This window comes from Onychostruthus taczanowskii, unplaced genomic scaffold, assembly GCF_017590055.1.
Source record: "Onychostruthus taczanowskii isolate IOZ18803 unplaced genomic scaffold, ASM1759005v1 scaffold72, whole genome shotgun sequence".
NCBI classification, from domain to species: Eukaryota; Metazoa; Chordata; class Aves; order Passeriformes; family Passeridae; genus Onychostruthus; species Onychostruthus taczanowskii.
The window spans coordinates 2,650,459-2,670,056 of record NW_024505008.1 but is presented as its reverse complement, the minus strand read 5'-3'; the positions used below and the strand labels follow the sequence as shown (position 1 = coordinate 2,670,056).

At 37.8% G+C, this 19,598-nt stretch overlaps 1 protein-coding gene across 1 annotated transcript in view; it reads right to left on the bottom strand.

Annotated features, from left to right (window-relative positions):
* The window catches only part of LOC121345382 (multiple C2 and transmembrane domain-containing protein 1-like), a 50,732-nt gene that overhangs the window by 6,500 nt on the left and 24,634 nt on the right, over positions 1-19,598 (bottom strand). Inside the window, exons 4-5 of the mRNA XM_041422216.1 lie at positions 2,794-2,903; positions 13-122 (exon numbers count right to left, since the gene is read on the bottom strand). Coding sequence (XP_041278150.1) covers positions 13-122; positions 2,794-2,903 — 220 coding nt within the window. The remainder of the gene's footprint in view (positions 1-12; positions 123-2,793; positions 2,904-19,598) is intronic.

Genomic DNA, 19,598 nt, shown 5'->3' with positions numbered 1-19,598 from the left:
GGCTTTACTTACCCCAGACAAGGACAATGTATCTCAGTGGAATGAAATATAGGATGATGGTGAACACAGAGAGGGCAAAAATTGCCAGCCAGCTCAGGAATGGGACAGTCCAGTTGAATGTACTAAAGAAAAATTAACAAGAGTCAGAACTGAGGTCGGCCAACAAAGCCAATAAAGAGTAAAGGACAGTGGAAGAAGTGTCAGTTTCCACCAGGGAGAACAAACTGAGTCTACTAATGAAGCATGGATGCATTTGTCATTCATCAGGGAGGGCCTGGACTTGGATCCAGTGTCAGTGGAAAGGAAAGGAGGTCCTAGCTTTGACCACTTGCCTGCTGAATTTCACCTCTCCCAGCAGTGCACATCTGCCAGGAGAACAACTGCTCTGCTTTTTGGAAATATCAGTGCCTAACCCCAGTTTCTGCATCAGGAAAAACCCACAGGGCTCCCTACTCTCCAAATGTACTCACACAGGCAATCTCCATTCCCTTCTCAACATCATGGTAGAGTAGGATACAATAGTTGGAAGACTACTGCTAAGACTTTCTTGTTTTACCTCCTCCCTATTATTCCACTGTAAGGATAGCACAAGGAGTTAAAGGCTGAACAGGGACATTCCCCTCTGTCTGAGGTACAGGTGCACTCCTCAGCAAAGTGCCTTTCAGCTTTGGGGGAAAATGAAAAGGCAAGTGCATGGCTATGCAAAGATGGAAACTTATCCTTGTGCATAAGGAGAGGGCTAGGAAAAAAAAAAGGTGGTAGAACAGTCTGTCATGAAGACAGGGATATGCAACAGCAGTGGTTGAGAAAAGAAATAAAAACCTTCTGGATGTCAAAAGAAAAAAAAATTTAAAAAACCCTGAAATAAGTAAAGGTTATTTATCTATGAATAAAGGAAGATAATTTCTGGGATCCCATGAGAGTTCCAGGACATTACTTTTCCAAAAAACGTCACAGATAAAAACATTCTCACTAAGAGTCCCAGACTCTATTCTGATAAAACTCTGCTGATCATCACATTCTGCAAAATTGAGGTATGAAGGAGATTTAATGGATCTTGAAAAGGGTGCTATGGCTCTCCAACTCCTGTATTCAGTGAAGAGAGAAAGACCAGATGATAATTTCATACATATGTCCCATAGGAACGCTGGTTGAGGGGAGCTTGGGTCAGCATATTTGTTCCATGAAGGCACTGCCTTCTCAAAAGTGTTGCATGACATTTATCCAGAAGGATAATGTGGCTTTAAATCTAAATAGTCTCATGATACACTTTAAAGTATTACTACTAGCTACGTTCTCAATCAATGTGATTACATGATTTTGGCTTCTCTGGATGAATAATTGCAATTACCTGAATTGCAAGCCATATTTTTCATAATGAGCTCTGGCTTCCTGTATTCATTTGTCTTCTTTTTTCCCTGGCAATTTTGACATGTCTCCACTAACATTATGTTAGTGTCACTTAGTGTAGGACGCCTCCCTTTATCCTCGGGGGACACCTGCTCTTTTCCCCTTTTCTGTAGGCATTTGGGATGAACAGAAGGTTGAGGGTCTGCTCATGTTCCTGTGACTTGGCTTTGTGCAATGGATCACAGACACACCATGATGTGTGGGAGCCCTGGCTCCTCACTTAGCAAAGCTCCTTATGGGCTGTGTTACTACAGCAATCAGTACAGGTTTCCCATTATAGTTCTAGGAACAAATTACAAAGATGTTTTAGGAAAAAATTACAAGATCTCACTCAGCTTACAAAATTCTGTAGCTCTCATCTGGTATATAATAGAAAAACCCTACCTCCAAAATGCACAATTAGAACTACTTAATCATCAAGACAACTTCCATGAATAGCCCTTTGATAAAGGACTTTTTTCAGAGACTGGTTCATTTTTCTAACTGGAGAACTTGTGTGATACAATATGCTTGCACCTGCCTCTCCTGCTGTCAATACAACCTGCCTGGAATTGTCCCTAGGGAACTTTCCCAGGCTTTCCTATTAGGGACCTTGTTTTTAAATGAATAAATGGCAATGTCCTTGTCATCAAGACTGAACAGGACAGCATTAGCGATTATCCTCAGGATTCCTGCAGACTGACCTCCACCCAAGGCATAGGTTTCCTAAAATTCACTTCCAAAAGTCAATCCAGGTAGTAGTGAGATGCTCTTGGCTTTTGAGGTGCAGAACACCAAGTCAATCCTCTCTGTGTTTTGCAGCTGACAGCCGGAAGGTATCTTTCTGGAACCTGTCTCACCTCAAGTAATAAACCTTGTGCTGCTGTCCACTGACCACGCCAGAAATACATTTCCTGCAGTAAATCTCAGAACCTCCCTTTCTTAATGTCCAGATTTGTTGGCAAATTTTACATATTATGTATTAGGTGTTACAAATTACAAATACTCTAAAGGTTTTGCTGATCAATAAATAAAACTTCCAGCAAGGGAACATATTTACATCCTTAAATTATGAAACTCCTACTCAGTTCTGCTTGTTTCCTTTATCAAAATTGCAATTTTTATTATTGCTTTTAAATAACAACCTCATAATAATGTTCTTTCTGTTTTACTTTAAAACCTTACTTTTTATTTTTGTCCCAATTAATATAGTTCTAAACTTCAGAATTAATGTAACAGAATTTCCACTCATTGAGGGCCTCCATAAAGCAAAGTAAATATAGGTGAGTTTGAACGATGGACTCCCCTGGAATAAGTAAGTAGAAATCTAACATATTATATCTCTGCATGAAAAAGATGTTAAAGAGTATTGAAAAACAATCCAGCACCTGTGTCAGCACTTACTTCTTGATCCTCTCACCAAAGGAAGCAATTTCATCTAGGATATTCTGGACAGTGACACACACCTCCTGGATGGCATAAAGTCTATTCATAAATCCTTTCTTTTCACTGTCCTAAATAAAAGAATAGGAGTAGTTGAGTAAAAGAATTTCTGACTGTAGGAAAAGGATTGTGTAGCCATCAATTAAGTTTCAGAAGGTCCTGCATTACAGATTCATGTAAAAGAATTGGTAAAACCTGGCAATAAGAAAACTATTTCTTGTCCTGAAAACAGTGCTTATTGCAATACATATGGTTTCATATATATGCTGATCTCCACACAATTTTGTCTGCCACTGCATTAGTTTCTAAACACATATTTGAATAAGCCAGCTCTCTAGGTTTTAAACATGCTGAAGGTGCCAATCTTGTATGTTGTGTACTCTTTCAAGTAACGAGTGTTATGAGTAGAAAAGTTATCCATTTTTCTTAAGTTGCAGAGTTAACAAGTTAAACCAATTGCTGTTGTTAATAACTTCATGTTGTAATCACCTGTTGTTAATAGTTTTTCTTCAATTACCTGTTAATGTTTAGAAATCGGCTCAATTGTCCCCCTGCTGCTTCCTGGAGGACACCTGAAGCCGCAGGGGGTGGGAGATGGCTGGTATGCAAATGAGGAAGCCCCTCACCAAATTGTGCAAGAGAAACCCCTAAAGCAACGTGCCAACATGGAATTAAGAGATCTAAGTGATGTCTAAAGGTGAGGAACTTAATCCCGTGTCTGGTAAGATCCTTTTTACCTTTCACCCTCACCTAAAGGATGTCGGCTAGAAAGAGGACCTCGAATGTCAGACTGAAAAGGTGGAATCTCCTACTGCTTCTCGTGAGGATGGAAGCCCCAGCTCTGCCTGCATACCAGCTGCATCCTCCTCCTCCTCCTCCGTGCCATTCCTGGGAGCAGCGGCGGTGTGAGCGTGACCCCCCACCCTAGCTGATTTTTTTAATAAAGGCATTAAAAAAGGAGAAAGATCTCCTGCCCTATTTTTTTGAACAAGAGTCATAAAGTGGAATAAATGCAGTTTGTAGAAATGCTGGTTCTTGAGATGATGTAAGCAGAGGAAAATAAACATTTCTGGTGGAAGGCACTGAGCAAGAAACCAGAAAAACTCAGCTCCTTTAGAGAGCTGTTCTTTTTCCCCAAAATATCTGTCTCTAAATCTAAACATGTCTGCAGCATCAAATCCACTAACCATACTGTGTTAGATGGGATTAACATGTATTATCACCATGGAAAAAAAAAAATTAGTTTGTATTCATTTTATTCCAGACCACAGATAAGACAAAAAGTTATGTTCAACATTTCCAATGTTGAAGTTCAACTTTTTGCAATCACAAACCACATGATACAACAGACTCTGTCATTGACTCCAAAGTTCAGCATCTAAGAAATACATGTTGAAATTAATTTTTCTTTTCTTCCCCTGATGCGTAACTATCAGACAGAATATTTGTTCACTCATTTTATTGATATTTTTGCTATCTTAATAAATTGGATTGGAAGAAAACATAATTTATAATTTAATCATTTCAACATTACTGGTTCACTGACAATGGTGTTGTCAAGATTACCTGTGAAGATGTTTGAAACACAGGTTATCTAAAAAACAACCACGAGACAAGCAGACAGACATGAGAAAACTACTTTCAGTGATTAAGTGTAATTTATAAACCAAGCACTTCAGACAAAGCAAAACCACCAGTTTCTTAGGCAATGTGAAAGAGATTATATTTCACATAAGATTAATAATAATTATATCACAAAGAATTTTGTTTTCTGAAAATGACCATAATGGATCAGAACCAGTGATATCAACTACATCCAGTGCTGCACAGCAACACAGAGTCATTTATGTAAGTAATTTCCTTAATATTTACTGCATTCTTGAAGCCTTTGCAATGACGCCATTAATCTCCTCAGGTATACAGTTTCTGAAAATGTGCATCATATATCCAGCGTGCTTCATTTGTCATCAGGAAATAGGCGTCTGCTCTATTCCTTCATGTAAAACACATACTTCCAGTCTAATGTTCTCTTGTACAGCAGAAATGAACAATAAGCCATCAGGTATTTTTATGCTTTCCAAATATGTATACCCCTTGCCTCTTCAGTTTTAAGAGATCCTGCCCTCCACGTAAATTCATTTTGGTTTATAACTAACTTGTGTGAAAAAATAATTATGTCACTCTAATAAAACCTGTGGCATATCCAGAACTCAAGTGGTGTTACATTCAAAGGTCCTAAGGCTGTTTTAATTTATAAGTATCTAACACGATAAATTTGTACCTTTATTCATGTCATTATTTAGGAATGGCACTCTCCAATTTAGTGCTCCCACTGAGGCTTTCCAAATCCTGCTGCTGCATGCTCACTCCCAGTGGTGGGCTGGAGAGGAGGCTCAAAAGATCGTGGTTGAGATAAAAACAATTTACTGGGAACAGTGATGAGATAAGAAAATAACAATAGCAATAATATCAAAACCAAACATGTACAAAAGAGAGGGAGTGATTTACATGCGAAATGCTCACTACAGAGCCTGACCCGCCCGCAGCCACACCACCCTGACCGCTCCCTCCAGCTCGGAGCCAGTGCCACACTTACTCAGCCAAAAGGAATCCCTCTTCCCGGAAGAGAATCCCTTTCCCCTGCCCCCAACAACTATGTGAGATGGTAGAAAATAACCTCTGGGTTCCAGCCATCTCCCCTCCTGGCTACTGCAAAAATTCATCCAGACCTAGCCAGAACCAGACAATCCAAAAATATGTCAGTTTTAAATCACTTCCCACAAATTCCATGAAGACAGAATGAGACAGAAAAAGGATCACTATTTTCAACCCACTGCACCTTCTGAGCTTAAAGGAAATTTGTTGACATACTCTGAGGCAGGATTAGACAAAACAGCACAGGAAAGACGAGGCAGTCAGAAGGATCATGGTTCATCTTTGCTTAAATTATTCCAACTATTCCCACATGTCCCACAACCATTAACTTCCTTTTTTATTTCCTGCTCCAAATAATTGTGTAACAAATTAGCTGGACTAGGGAAAAACTGCAGTTATTTTCTTCCAGCAAGATGCCATGTTATCAAATACAACACATGAGCTACCTAGAGTAAACCAAGGTTCTTAATAATTAATTTTCCAAACACTATTGGCATTTCCTTTCCAGAGAAAGATGGTGTGAGAGATGGGAGTAGATTGGTGGCTTGAAACATTTCAGTTGCATGAATGGGATAAGGGGTAAGACAAGCCTTGCCCTGGTGAGTTTGCTCCATCCACCCCACCCCTAGAGCCTGTACCCCAGCCTTGCAATAGCACAGTGGATGCAATGTTCTGAACCTGCCCCTGGAGCCCCTAACCCAGCCCCAGAGTGGCTACCAGACGTCCCACCTTGGGGAAGGGCCCAGGAAAGCCAATGGGTACTCATGCTAGACCATGAGGTCTGACCACTGGTGGTAGTCATATTTTTTCTTTTCTATATCTCTTGTGTCTTTCTCTTAGTTCTTTTTCTTCCAATTACTTCTTCTTGAAGCCTAAGTAACTTAAAGTCAGATGGGTTGGAGTTTGTCAAGTTGAATGGACTTGGAGCTTGCTAAATTAATGCTTTGTGAAATACGTTATGGTGATTCAATGTTGCTTTAAACTTTTGCCAAAGTTCCCTGATTTTCTGAAGTTGCCAGTAAAGTTTTTGTTGCTTTGACTCTTGAGGAATATCTTGTTGGTATTTCTCTTTTGCACCTAACTCTGGGTAAAAGAAAAAACCAACCTGTAAGCCTCTTTAAGGGACTCAGCAAGAGAATTCAATTCTGGGGCCTTGAAGATGGGCCGTGACTGGAATGAATTTCATCATTTGCACGACTACAACTGCCAATTTTCTGGACATAATTGTCATTTAAATAGTAGATAAAATTTATAATACAAAGCTAACAAAGCTTAATACAAAGCTTTATTACTATTTCATTTGTGTGATTTACTTGTTTGCAGAAGGCTTAAGGTATCTGAAAAGCAAGAGATTTGCTAGGGCATAGTTGTGAGCACAAATTGTGAAAGCAGAGCCAAATTGATGCTGCTGATGATCTGACCTGAATTTTAAAAAGGGTATGAACCAAAAGTAAAGAAGATGTCCTCCTCCACTTTCACAGGAAATTGTAAATTAAAGATTGATATGCTGTTTGGTGAATAGTAATACTTAACATTTACACCCTGATTTTCAGCCAGAACTATATTTTCCTTTTGGTGAAACCAAAGCAAAACAAAGTAAATTACTAGCTAATTTACACAAATCCCTAAATAAAATCCATGTTATGTGAGTCTTTTTATTCAACAGACTGTTCTTCCAACCCTGTGACAAAATAGGGTGATTTAGGAAAGGATTATATCTGTAACCCCAAACCTCTCTCCTCTCCAAGTGAAAGTGCATTTAAAAACCAAACATTTCAAATTGTCAGGAAAGCAGGAGAAACAAATAAGCAGACTCAAAAGTATACTCTGGTAAAGGTAATATGTTTAAGCCAGAAAAGGGGAAAAAAAAAAAAAGTTTTAAATACAGAGAAGAAAACTCTGAACATTTTATGGTGGATAACTGCCCTACTAGTAACTTCTAATTTGGAGAGAAAGGCACAGATCATAAGAGGAGAGTTTTGAGAATAGAAGCAAATGCTGAAGGCCAGGGTATTACCCCACCAGGCAAGGTCTGACCCCTTCCCCTATACACAGTCATCCAAAACCACCTTGAACATCAACCTTTCTAGGCTCTGTCACCTGTGGCTGCAAAAGCAAATGTATAGCCCTGCTGCTATCAGTGAAGAGCCCCTCTAATCATCCTTGACTTTTAGTAACAGGCCAAAAAAATCTATATTGCTTAAACAGAAACTTCTGTGAGAAAACTCTTCAGATTATTTCAACTAATAATTGGTGTTGAAGGTAAAGTCCGTAAATAGGCACCCACATCATCCCTCAGCAGGAAACTCAACTATACACAGGGCTCTAACACTGTGGCAGTCTTCCTTTGTGGACTGATGAAACAGACCCAGAAGTAGTTGGTAGCACATGCATTAGTCCTTTACTGGCAGGAGTCATTAGTACTGACCAGAAAAACATACAGATACAGACCGTGAAATGCTGGCTGATGGTGTGGCCACTGCTCAAAACCCCCCCTCAGCAACTGCATTCCAAACCCTAACCACTGCTGTCTGTGAAGCCCACAAAGATAGTAAGCCAATACTGTTTCAGCTCTGGAGGCCTTCGATCTCCTTGAAGTCTTCTGAATCTCTATCCAAAGGCCTCAGATCTGGTGATGGACACCCAGTTAAGTTTTTATTTTATCAAATGTGGAAGACAGAAATCCTTCTGGTGAGCAACATAAAGCACTCTGGGAAAGGTTTAACTAGCAGAGAGGTGAAAAACAAGTCCTGTAACCAGAGAACGGGTTGCATGGCTGGCATGTGGTCGCCATGTGTGTGGGGCAGTTATTGTTTGGGGGGTGCATGGACAGCACATGATCAGAGAGCTGCAGAGAGCTGCATGGGTAAAGGGATGCATGAACAGCGACACAGCCAATGCATGCTGGGTTTGGTTAAGTTTAGAGCATAGAAAGTCTTGGTTTGCTGCAATAAACAATCTTCTTCAGTGCATGCAAGAAGGTCTGTGTATCTTTGTTCCCCACTGCTACAATCAAATCCTCAGGTAAATAGAAGGAGGACAGACAACCATGATATTGTTATCTTAACTGTGGTAGAAGGTCTTGAGGTAAAGCTGAATGGTCTACATGATCTGGAGAGGTGCATGATGTGAATTGAGACTGGCCTCCTTATTACATCCTATAATGAGCTGAGTTAGGGTATTTTAATTGTTTTTTCCCCCTTGCAGGCTATCACTGATGAACAGCACAACCACATTATTCTTTCCCAATTCTTAAATTGAAAAAGTATGGGAAGACTCTTGGAGATATTAAAGCTTCTCAGTGGGACCTTAATGATTCAAAAGTTCCCACCCTTTCAGTAAGCCAGATTGTAACTCTTGAGACTTTCACTTATTTTAAATAGTGACAGATAGCATGACAGATACCTGTGTATTTTCAGCATCAGCAAAATAGAAAACCTTTTCGGTACTTCTTCCACTCTGAAAAGGACCAGCAGGAGCAGGTTTCCTTAAAGCACTGGCACCACTTCACCTCAGACATCAAATCCGTGGGTTATGTAGATAACCAGAACTGAGCTTTTAAACTTGGGGCTTCAACTTCACCCATATTACTGGGCACCACACCTTAAGTGACCACATTTTTCAGATACTATCAGCTGTCTACAAATGCTCAGTACATCATCTTTAAAATCTACGTGTTAGCATGTGTCTTTATGTGTGCATGGTGATGAGGTCTGAAAATAACTGCTCATGACTAACTGGAAATCAGGCTGAGGATTATAAAATATGGAGAAAACCACTTAATAATGAAGAGTAGAGTTTTACAGAGAGAAATTGTACTTGTGGTCATGATTATTAAAAATAGAAGTAATAAACTGTTATTGACTAGTAAGATTCCATATTTAAAACAGGCCACACAAGGCACAACAGAAATTATATAAACATGTGTAAGAAAATACGGAAGACTAAGGAAAGAACTGTTAAACAGAGACATTTTTCACCTTTGCCAAGCCTTTGATAAGATCTGCAGCTGAAGACCTGATGTAATAAGGGTCCATGAGCATCCATTGATAATGGGCTGTGATAATGGGCCCATGATAGTGGCAGTGAATGTGCCTGGCTGTAAAGGTAAGTGAACTGCAGGGCCAGCTGACTATCACCTACAAAGGGAATATCCCGTGAACACCGTGTCCACGGTCCCAGGCTGGAGTGGAACTGCCCAGTCACTGCCATAAAACACCACTTAGCCTCTGTATAAGTGAGTGCACAGCAAGTTTGTCAGACACCTCCTCACAAACAAAGGAAGAAGGATCTTCACAGGATGCCACAGACTTGGTGGTGATTAGCTTTCTTGCTTTCTGTAGTTCTTTACTTTTTCCTACTTTTTCCTACTTTTCTGTTTTATTTCTTGCTCTTTCTTTGATAGTGAGTAAATGTGTATTATCATTTTGATTATCAACATTTGACCTCCTTTGTGTCTTAATCTCACTCTGGGTATATTGGAATCCTGCCCCTCCCTGTGTTTGCAGTTTAGGACACATTTCCAGATGGGACAGACTCAGTTTATGAAGATACTACACCTGTGAGCATTAATAACCTGCTCTTAGCAGTGGGGTTGGACTAGATATCTCCAGTGTCCCTTCCAACCTAAGAATTCTGTGATTTTGTGTGAATATTACAACAGTCTGTTCTTCCTCAAACCTTACACTGAGAGTTGATAAAAATAATTTTGAACCTTCTCTGACTTTTTGGCAGTACCACCTATGTAATGAATTAGGTTTTTTTTTCATGGACTGCTGAAGAGCTAGAAGATAAATATAAAACTGGGGAGAAATATGCCAAGAGCTACAGTAATAATTCTAAAGAAAAAGAAGATATTGCAACCTTTCCAGAGTAAAGAAATAACACTGTAATGGAAATTATGTAAATTATGTTTAAATTGAGATTTTTTACTAGTGCTCTTTATTTTCTCTTTCTCCCTATCACATTACACAGTGTTGCCCAGTGCTTTTTGTTTTTTTAAATATGTTTCTTCCTGATCTCTCCTTCACTGCACATTTGAATACTGTAAGGACAGCACTCCAGACAAAAGGCAGAAACATGGAGGCAATAGAGCATATTCTGAGGTCAACAGAGCCCAGATGGCCTACACCAGCTGAGGAACAAACCCTGGATAAATATTCAAACTCTGCTTTTGGAAAATTACATAGTGAAGAAAAATAGTTTGGCATTTGAGTCAAAGCAATATAAAATGGAAGAAAACAGCAGCATCTAGAAAATAGATGCTCGAAAATGTACGGTGGGCAAGGAATCATGAGTGAATCAAGAATTCTAGCATGTCTTTTATGAAAATCTTGAGAACAACCTGAAAGCGCTCTATTGCCCATTTTATTTCTATGCTTACTTCACTGAAATCATAAAAAATATCCCCAAAGCCAAACAAAATGTAAAAACCCCAAAATAATAACAAAAAAAAAAAAACCCAACCCAGCAAAAAAACTCCACAAAAAGCCAAGAAAGCTCCAACAGACACACAAAAAAACACACAAAGAAAAAAAAAACCCACAAAACAAATCCCACCCCTTTTAATTTGTTATGAATTACTGACATTTTGGAAAATATCTAAATCTGAGCCATGTAGTGACGATGGGGTGGTATCATGAATGTGCAAAAATCAAAACAGAAGGTAATTTGTAATGATGTTGTTTTAATGTCTGCCCACTACAGTAGCCTGTTCTACATTCATTTTAAATAGGCTTCAGCATGCTAATTTCTCAGAAGTAAAAATGCACATATTTATGTTGGATCACAGTAAATCACACTCTGACTAAAAACTGTAAGAGGTGCTCACATTCAGCTGATGTACTGCAGACTACAATATCAGAAAGATAAAGAGTAGCTCAAAGGCATTTATTTGCTCAAATGTTTATTTTTTTTTCCTAGAAGCACAAACATTTGTAGTGTAGGGAAAGGCTTGGACTGTGCACGGCATGTATGTATCTGTTACTTCACAATAAAAGATATAGAAAAAGCTACTAGCTTGTCTTCAGTGACTTAAAGCGAATTTCCTTCTAGAATTAAATAATAAGACTTGCTGACTTGAACTAATAATGAATGGAGCTGCATTAGAAGGAAAAAAGGAAAGCAAAATGTTGTTAAAATAAATACAAAAAACCATATGATTACTGTAATGTTGGAATGACAGCTAAAAAAAACAAATGGCAGGAAATACAAACAGTTGTCATTGTTCAGGGATGACTAACTCAGCCACTGAGCACTCATGACACAGGAAGCATACTGGGTCACAGATTATAATATTTGTACTAAAACTTGCAGCTAAAGAAGAAAAAATCCTGCTGAGATATACCTAATATAAGATAAAAAATAAGCACTCCACAGAATTTATCTGCTTTCCTGAAGAAACAAATAAGCAAAGTGCTTTAACCAGTCACCATGTGACATGTATTTCCCCAATTTACCATTTTTTTCCATAATCTCCTAACTTGCCTAGTACCTATTTAAAAACTTTAAAGCACCAAGATCAACAGATCTACAAACACCAGATGAGGAGGGCTGGGAAACCTGCAGCTGACAGCAAATTAACAAATCATTGCTGTTTAACAATTCAGAGTGGATATTGGACATTAAGGAAATGTATGAATGAGACAGACTCTAGAATGAGCAAAAAGGGGCACCCAATAGCACTTAGCCTGAAAAGCTGCAAAAGAGCTGGCATTCAACACATGATGCATCCCTGCTCAAAGGGGATGCTTTTGAACACAGAATTATTTTCAGTAGAGAAACAGGAAATTATAAAGAGAATTGAAGACCCTCTCTCCCTTCCTAAATTCCTGAGCCTTTTGCATCTTTTTCACAACTGCCAGTGATCCATGTAGGAAGGCATCAGCTTCAAAGGTTTGCTGGCACCAGCTGTCCACAGATGCAGAAGCACTGTGCTTCTCCAGCTCCACTACTGCTGCTCTGATGGTGCATGTTGTGTATAGCGCATCATCCCTAACAATGTGCAGACTGTTTAGGATAGCTTGTTTTATTCACACAGGCCTTTTCAGCAGAGAGGACAACATAGCCCTCCATACTTAAAAAGCTTGCTTCTTCCAAAATTTTAAGCTCATTGCTTGTTTTTATGATATCAGAAAAGCAACAACCACCAGCCACACTAAAATAATTCAATGACAGCTCTCTTCTTCAACTTTCAGTAGTCTTTGTATTATTTATTGTCTAGTAAATAAAGTTGAAATGCTTTTCAACCTTGGTTGCAAACTCAGTACCCAGTTGCAGTCCAACAACAGCAGGGAATAATGCTGCCAATGTAAAAATATCTTTTTTTTTCTCCTTTGTGACTGCTTTCCCTAGATTTCATTATTTCTCCTGGATCTGCACTTTGTCATATCTAGGGCACAGCAATACTAAGTAAGCAGGGAGAAAGGATGTGAAATTTTTATCACAGAAACAACTGGCTAGGAGGTAATACCATATTCAAGCTTTTCCCAGAGAAAACACGGAAGACAGCAGGTGCCATTCTTCTAGAAAGCTGTGCTGTTCTAGTCTGACAGTTTGGGATTAAACATACAGACACTTGAGGTGCTTAGACTTTGTGGCACAGCAATTATCTGAGAGGCTATAATAAGCAATTCCACTGGATTAAAACAGCTTTTTAAAAGCAGCAGCTTTGTGTGATACTTAAAAATAGCCTTTTCTATTTTAGCACAGTTCTTTGCTATCAAACAGATGGAAGGATGGCTCATGCACAACACAGGGTGGATGTGTGCTTGTGCAGAATCAGAATAGCCAAGAAAAGTGAGCACATTAAGGTCAAAGAGTTATACCATATTATCAAACTATTTCTCAGGCTTTCAGAGAATGGTGGGGCAGGAGTTTCCACAGCTGTTTTTCCCAAGTTACTCTCAATGGCTTTTCCTTTCCTGAGTTTGCCCACTCTTATGTTGGACCTGCATAAGCTTCAAGAACCCGCACCACTGTTAGTGTTTCAACTACTTCCCCCCAGGTTCCTTCAGAGTTTTTAGGCAAACACCATCCAGTCCTGATAATTTGTTATTATTCATTTTGTTGATTTTTTTCTGTAACTTCTTTTACCAAAACTGGATTTGAAGCAGACAAACCCTATGGAAACTTCACCATGGTCTTCCATAATGAATACACATGCAAGAAATTACAATTACATCTCTTAAATCCAAGGCCCATGGGTAGGTTGTTTTGAGTTCCTAGTACCATACACTGAAATTTGCAAATAGTTATTACAAAGCTCTTGAAAATTTCAGAATTTTAAAGCCATCAAATCAACAATGAGAAGGCAAATGATAATTTACATTAACATTAAAATAAATGTTAGGCTGTTAATGGAAGAAAAATAATATCAAAATAACTATGCAAGGAGAAAGAAGTAAAAGACCATATTATATATATCCACAGAAAGATTAATTGTAAAAATTAATTGAGATGATGTTTAACATATTTATAAAGCTAGATCAAAAAGAAGGAAGGTTGAAATGCTCAGTCTGGAGGTGACAGAATTACTTAAAGATGTGATGTCAAACTTCTGAGGAATATAGTGAAGTTAATTGATTACTAACACTAGTAGTTTACTTAGTGCCATTGTATAAGCCTAATAATTTCAGCTAAAGTATTGAATCCAAATTAGAAAATAAAAATAAAAAAGATTCAGAAAAGCAGACATAATATTTGAAATAATGAAAATTATGTGAGGAAAATTAAGATGATGAGCAACAAAAAGTACTAGGACATTTCAATTTACACAGAGGATGAATTAATATAATCAAGATACTCAAAATAATGAATGGTTTAGAGAGAGTAAATTAAGACTCTTAATTACTCTCATAAGACTGTAGAGAGAAATGGTCTAAGAACTTGAAAGGCAGAAATAAAGCTGAGAAAAGTAAATTACTTTTTTTCCATTCAATGGAAAACTCACCAGTGGACCTTTCTGACAAAGCAGCATTAGTATGAAGAACTTAATAAAACCAACAGCAGAATTAAATACATATACCATCATTTTCCTAGAAGGAAAGGTACTAGGTAGGACAACTATCCATCATTTCACACAAAAATATGACACTTCAAAAATATCTTTAGGAACTTGAACACAAGTTTAAGTCAGAATACAGAGCAAAACTTATTATGAAAATTAAGTATAGACAATATATACATGGATGATTTTAAAGGTCCCTTCTAACCTAAACTATTCTATATGATTCTATGCGCTGAAATCTTTCCTATTTACTATTTGAGGCACTTGCACATTTGTTAAAACATTTCAGAGGAGTAGTAGCAGAACAAGAAATCAGTAGACAGAATCATGGAACTTCTGACATTTTAGCCTAGACAAAAAGTACTGAGAAGTACTGTCCACTACTTTCTATAGAGAATTGTACAGATATGAAAACACCTTAACCTTATAGTAAACTTCCTATGAATTTTCCAAACAAACAGGGTCACAAAATTGTTTTCCAATGACAGCACTGATTTCTTTTAGAAGGAAAAAAACCTTGCAAATACACATCCTAGGCGAATAAATGTGTAATTTTATTGTGTATTTTTTTTCTGTTTATGAAAACAGGGACTAAGAGAATGGCTGGCATGCCCATGGTTGCAACACTAATCACCTGCACCAATCCTGATGTCATAAGACCTATTTTATGTTTCCTTCAGGTGAACTCTGCCAATCCACACTTTGAAATAGATTCATTTTTACTATACAGTTGTATAATAGCATGTGAAAACCAAATATATAAGAAGGGCTCCAGTGTGCTCAGGGAAGAGAAGAAATCTTAATACCAAAATATCTTCAACTCTATCTCAAACTGAAAGTCACATGAGAACCTTTGTTTTACATATCAAAATACAGAAATGGGGAGGGTGGGGGTGGTGGTGGTGCAGGGTTGTTTGGGCTTGCTTACTTGTTAGGTAGAAATCAGCTAACTACGAGTCAGTACCTCTGTACTGTGCAGTAATTTCTTCCTCCTCCTGAGATATTAGACTTCACTTGGACTCCAAGCTCTGTAGAAGCTGGCACTCCTGAACACACAACTCCCATGGGGCACCCTACTGCACTGCACTGCCTTGGCCCCAAAATGTCACCACCTTTGGTTTGACTTTAATGTTCTTGACTCCTGTGAAGCTGAAAATACTAATGTGGTGGAAAATATTAATATAGTGCTACAAGGGAGAGAAACCAAGAGAGTTCACTAACCAGCCTTACTCAAAACCAAAGGAGCACGGATGTGTGTAGGATGCAAAGCATTTCCCTCCAGTATCTGCAAGACACCCCTGCTGTGTTATGATAATACAAAGGGAATGTAGGGAAAATGCTGTGACTCCTGGGGATAGTACAACCTGACTGGGCATCCTTCCAGGGCTGTCTTTGAGACTGCTCTCCACCACAGAGAGATGGATAAAGCTCTTTATTAGTAGCTCTATTGACATTAATATGTAATATTATTAATATTAATAAATAATTACCGTGATTAAGATTTTTTTGTTGTTTGTCCTAAGGAAGGGAAGGGGACACCTGTCAGAGCAGAGCCTGCTGGGTCCCAGCATCCACAGAGGATGAGTCTACCTTGAAACAGGGGGCAGAAAAACAATTATCTTCTCCAGAGAAGATGACTCCAGCATCCAAAGGGTTGAGATCTGCCCAGTGGCTAGAGGCTATTAACTATTACATCCTTCTGCATGGCCATGTGTTTCCAACTTTTTTATATCCCATTTACATTGTATAAATGCCCTGCTTGATTTCAGTGGCAGAGTTGCACTGAGCTTTCTGCTCCCCACCATGACTAATCTTATGGAGCAAAACGAAGGTTTGTTTTTTGCAGCACTGCTTTAATCTCATCCACACCACATTCAATTTTCCTTACAGTTACTACTTTCAGTCAACACTTTAAAAACCACAGCCACCACTGAAGAGGTTTAAACCTCAACCTGTAAAACAACTAAATTATGCAAAGTCTATGTAGTTTATGGTGGAGATAATTTAGTGTATATAATCAGTTTCAATTTTCTCCTAGAGCATGAGAGTAGGATGAATTATTTGTGGAAAAAAGGACAGAAATAGAAGAAAATAAAGCTTTCCTAAGCACAAACACTTTTCAGTGTCTTAAAAACAGGTAATGTGTCTAGTATATCATACTTTATAACCTTGTGTCAGAGCTCTGGCTATGCTCCTGCCTTGTGTCCTTACATGTTTTTTAGGATACAACTCCGAACAGTGACATTGAGAGTGACCTGAAAAAAAGTATAGTGCCTGGGTGTTATCAACATCTCTAAAGGGAAAGAACAATGCTTCAGGAAGGTCAAAGTAGTATAGCAGTGTTGGAGTGCTCCCCATCCTTTACTAAGCCCCCTCCACCTATGATGGGAAAAGCAAAGCAGGATATTTTAAGAACATGATTTTAACAGTTCTGCTGAAACTAAGGTTTCCTCCTTGATTAAATATATCTTTTCTGACTCCCTGGAAGCCATTAATGACATCATCCTTACAAATTACCTTATTATAAATGTTAAGGAACATTGAAATAAGAATATGGTGTAAGATGTCACTTACTGCAGATTCTTTTATTTTAGTGTTTTTAAAAGGTAATACTATTTTTCTGAATGTTTTTCATTGTTCAGATTATGAAAAATTAATTACTCCAACCCTACACAATTATTATCTATATTTTATAGCTACTCTGATTTGGTAATTCAGAAAAAAATCCTTTTTTTTCCCTACATATTTCATCAAACTTTGTATATTGTTCTTCTTTTCCTTGCACTGTAATGCTGACCTGTTTTTAATAGCCAATGGTATTTTTAGAAACTCAATAGGTAGTGTTTATCTGCAGTGACATCTTAGGTCCTAATCAAAGCATTAATTTTGAATTGCAAAATTGGCTGAACTTTCCTTATATTACTCTCCCAGCAGGCTCCCAAGGAGGGGTTGTGCTGTCCTTTGACCAAAGATGCCTTGTCAAACAGCTGTGATACTCACCAAATTCTTTTGGGGAGTTGTGAAGTGCTGCTCTTCAATCTGATAGTTTTTGGCACTATGGTAGATCCAAAAAGTCTAACTGACATCAGAGGAAAACATAGCCACAGACCAAACTGCTGTGGTTTCCTTTCAAGCAGTTAGTCTCAAAAACAAAGAAACTCCAACGTTCAATAAACAGACAACATTTCACTGGGGAGAAAAAAATCTTTAGCATTTCTGTATTTATGTATTAAGACTTCAAAATTCAGCATGAAGTTCTTCTTTCTAAAAACATCAAGGTGTTAAAATACATTTTCTTCTGAATCAATATCTCCTGAAGTGGATGAGTTAAAAGGATTACACAATGTAAGAACTGCTTGAAACAATTATTTAGTAACAAAGTGACTCTTATTATATAATGTAATTTTTGATAATGCAGCTTCTAGCATTCCCTGAAGAGACCATAAAATCTTAATCTTTAAGAGACTATAAAGGAACCGCAACTATTACTATGCAAACCATTCTTCTATCAAAATGCAGAGGTGTGTAATATACTTCAGAAAAATAGCTGAGTAAACTGTTTCTTGGTCTTCACTATATGCTATGTATTGATCTAAAATATTCAGGCAGCATTAGTTCTTTGAGAGTGGGAAGGAAAGCAGTCCTTTGAGTACAGAAAATACAAAAGAAGATGCTTTGGTGTGAACATATGCACAAATTTCAAATTCACTACAAATTTTTAAAAAATCCAACTACAAATTAGCAGTGGAGAAGGCATTACAAAGAATTTCCACCTACTCTTCTTCTCTGTTTGTATTTAAATTTTTACTCAAACAGTAAGTAAAGGTCAACAAGTGGCTTTTCCATAGTTAATTTTGAATTATAGCTAATACCATGCATTAAAGGCATAGCAAGGCACTGGCTAATACATTGAGGGTAGGAGAAATTCTACCATTCTTTTGTGTAAAATACTAAAAAGCACATCTGTTGAGCAATTGATCTGAAATTACTATTTCTAATTGCAAGGAAGCTTCAGATTAGCAATGCTGTTCCAGCTTATTCACTCTGCTAAAGATTAACCAAAAGCAATACTTTTTCAATAGAATTATTTTCTCTCAGAGCTCTCTGTTACTCTGGCATTAAAGTATCTATGACATCACATAAAGGAGTGGTATCCATTTTGTTTTTCTAAAGCTGTTAGCCTTCAGAATAAAAATAGTTTACTAGGATAACTCTGTAAATCTGTTTTTCCCATTCTGGACTTAGTTACCTTAGCACCTGAGCAGACCAAGAAAATATAGAAAAGAGAAAGGAAATAGGAGAAAGAGAAAGAAGAAAAAACCCAATACTTAAATATTTATTAGTAATTTTTCTTATATATATTTTTGATATGTATTAAATAATCCATATAAATTTCTCAGCTCAATTACTTACAAATAACTTATCCGCATCATCAGGTGAATCTCTCAGCTGTGGAAGTTTATTTTTCCATGTGCTATCTTGAGATAAGCAGGTCTGTAATATTATATTTCCACTGACATAACTGTGCATGAATTCTGATCTGATCTGGTATTACATGGTGCAAAAGGTGACACATTTCCTTTAATACAGCCCATTAGAAAAGGAAAGGAATTGCCAGTGTATGAAATCTAAAGAGTTTGATTGAAAGACTCTGGGACTTGGGGGGTCAACTCAGTGGAAAAGTAACTTGCTCAACTACCCCAGGCACTAAGTACTGTGACAAGCAAACAATACCCTGGTGCATTTACTGAGACAATCAATAAAAACACTGCACTATCAGACTGCTACAGCTGTACATTAACCTACCATATTACCTCAACTTCTCCTGAACCAGTCAAACATGCATTTGCTGATCATGCAGATAACACAGATACCTCACTGGTCCTTAAGTCACATTTAATAGCAAGTCAGAGTGCTAAAACAACCATTTATTGCTTTTCCATATGCCATAAATTCTAATTTTCAAATCTATCTAAATTGTACACTGAAGACTATATTCAAAGAACTACTGAGATGGCAAAGCCAACTGCTCTGAAATTAAAGTATGGGATATTTAAAATACATTGCTACTTGGATCATCACCAGGGGCTTTGTGGCCTCTCTC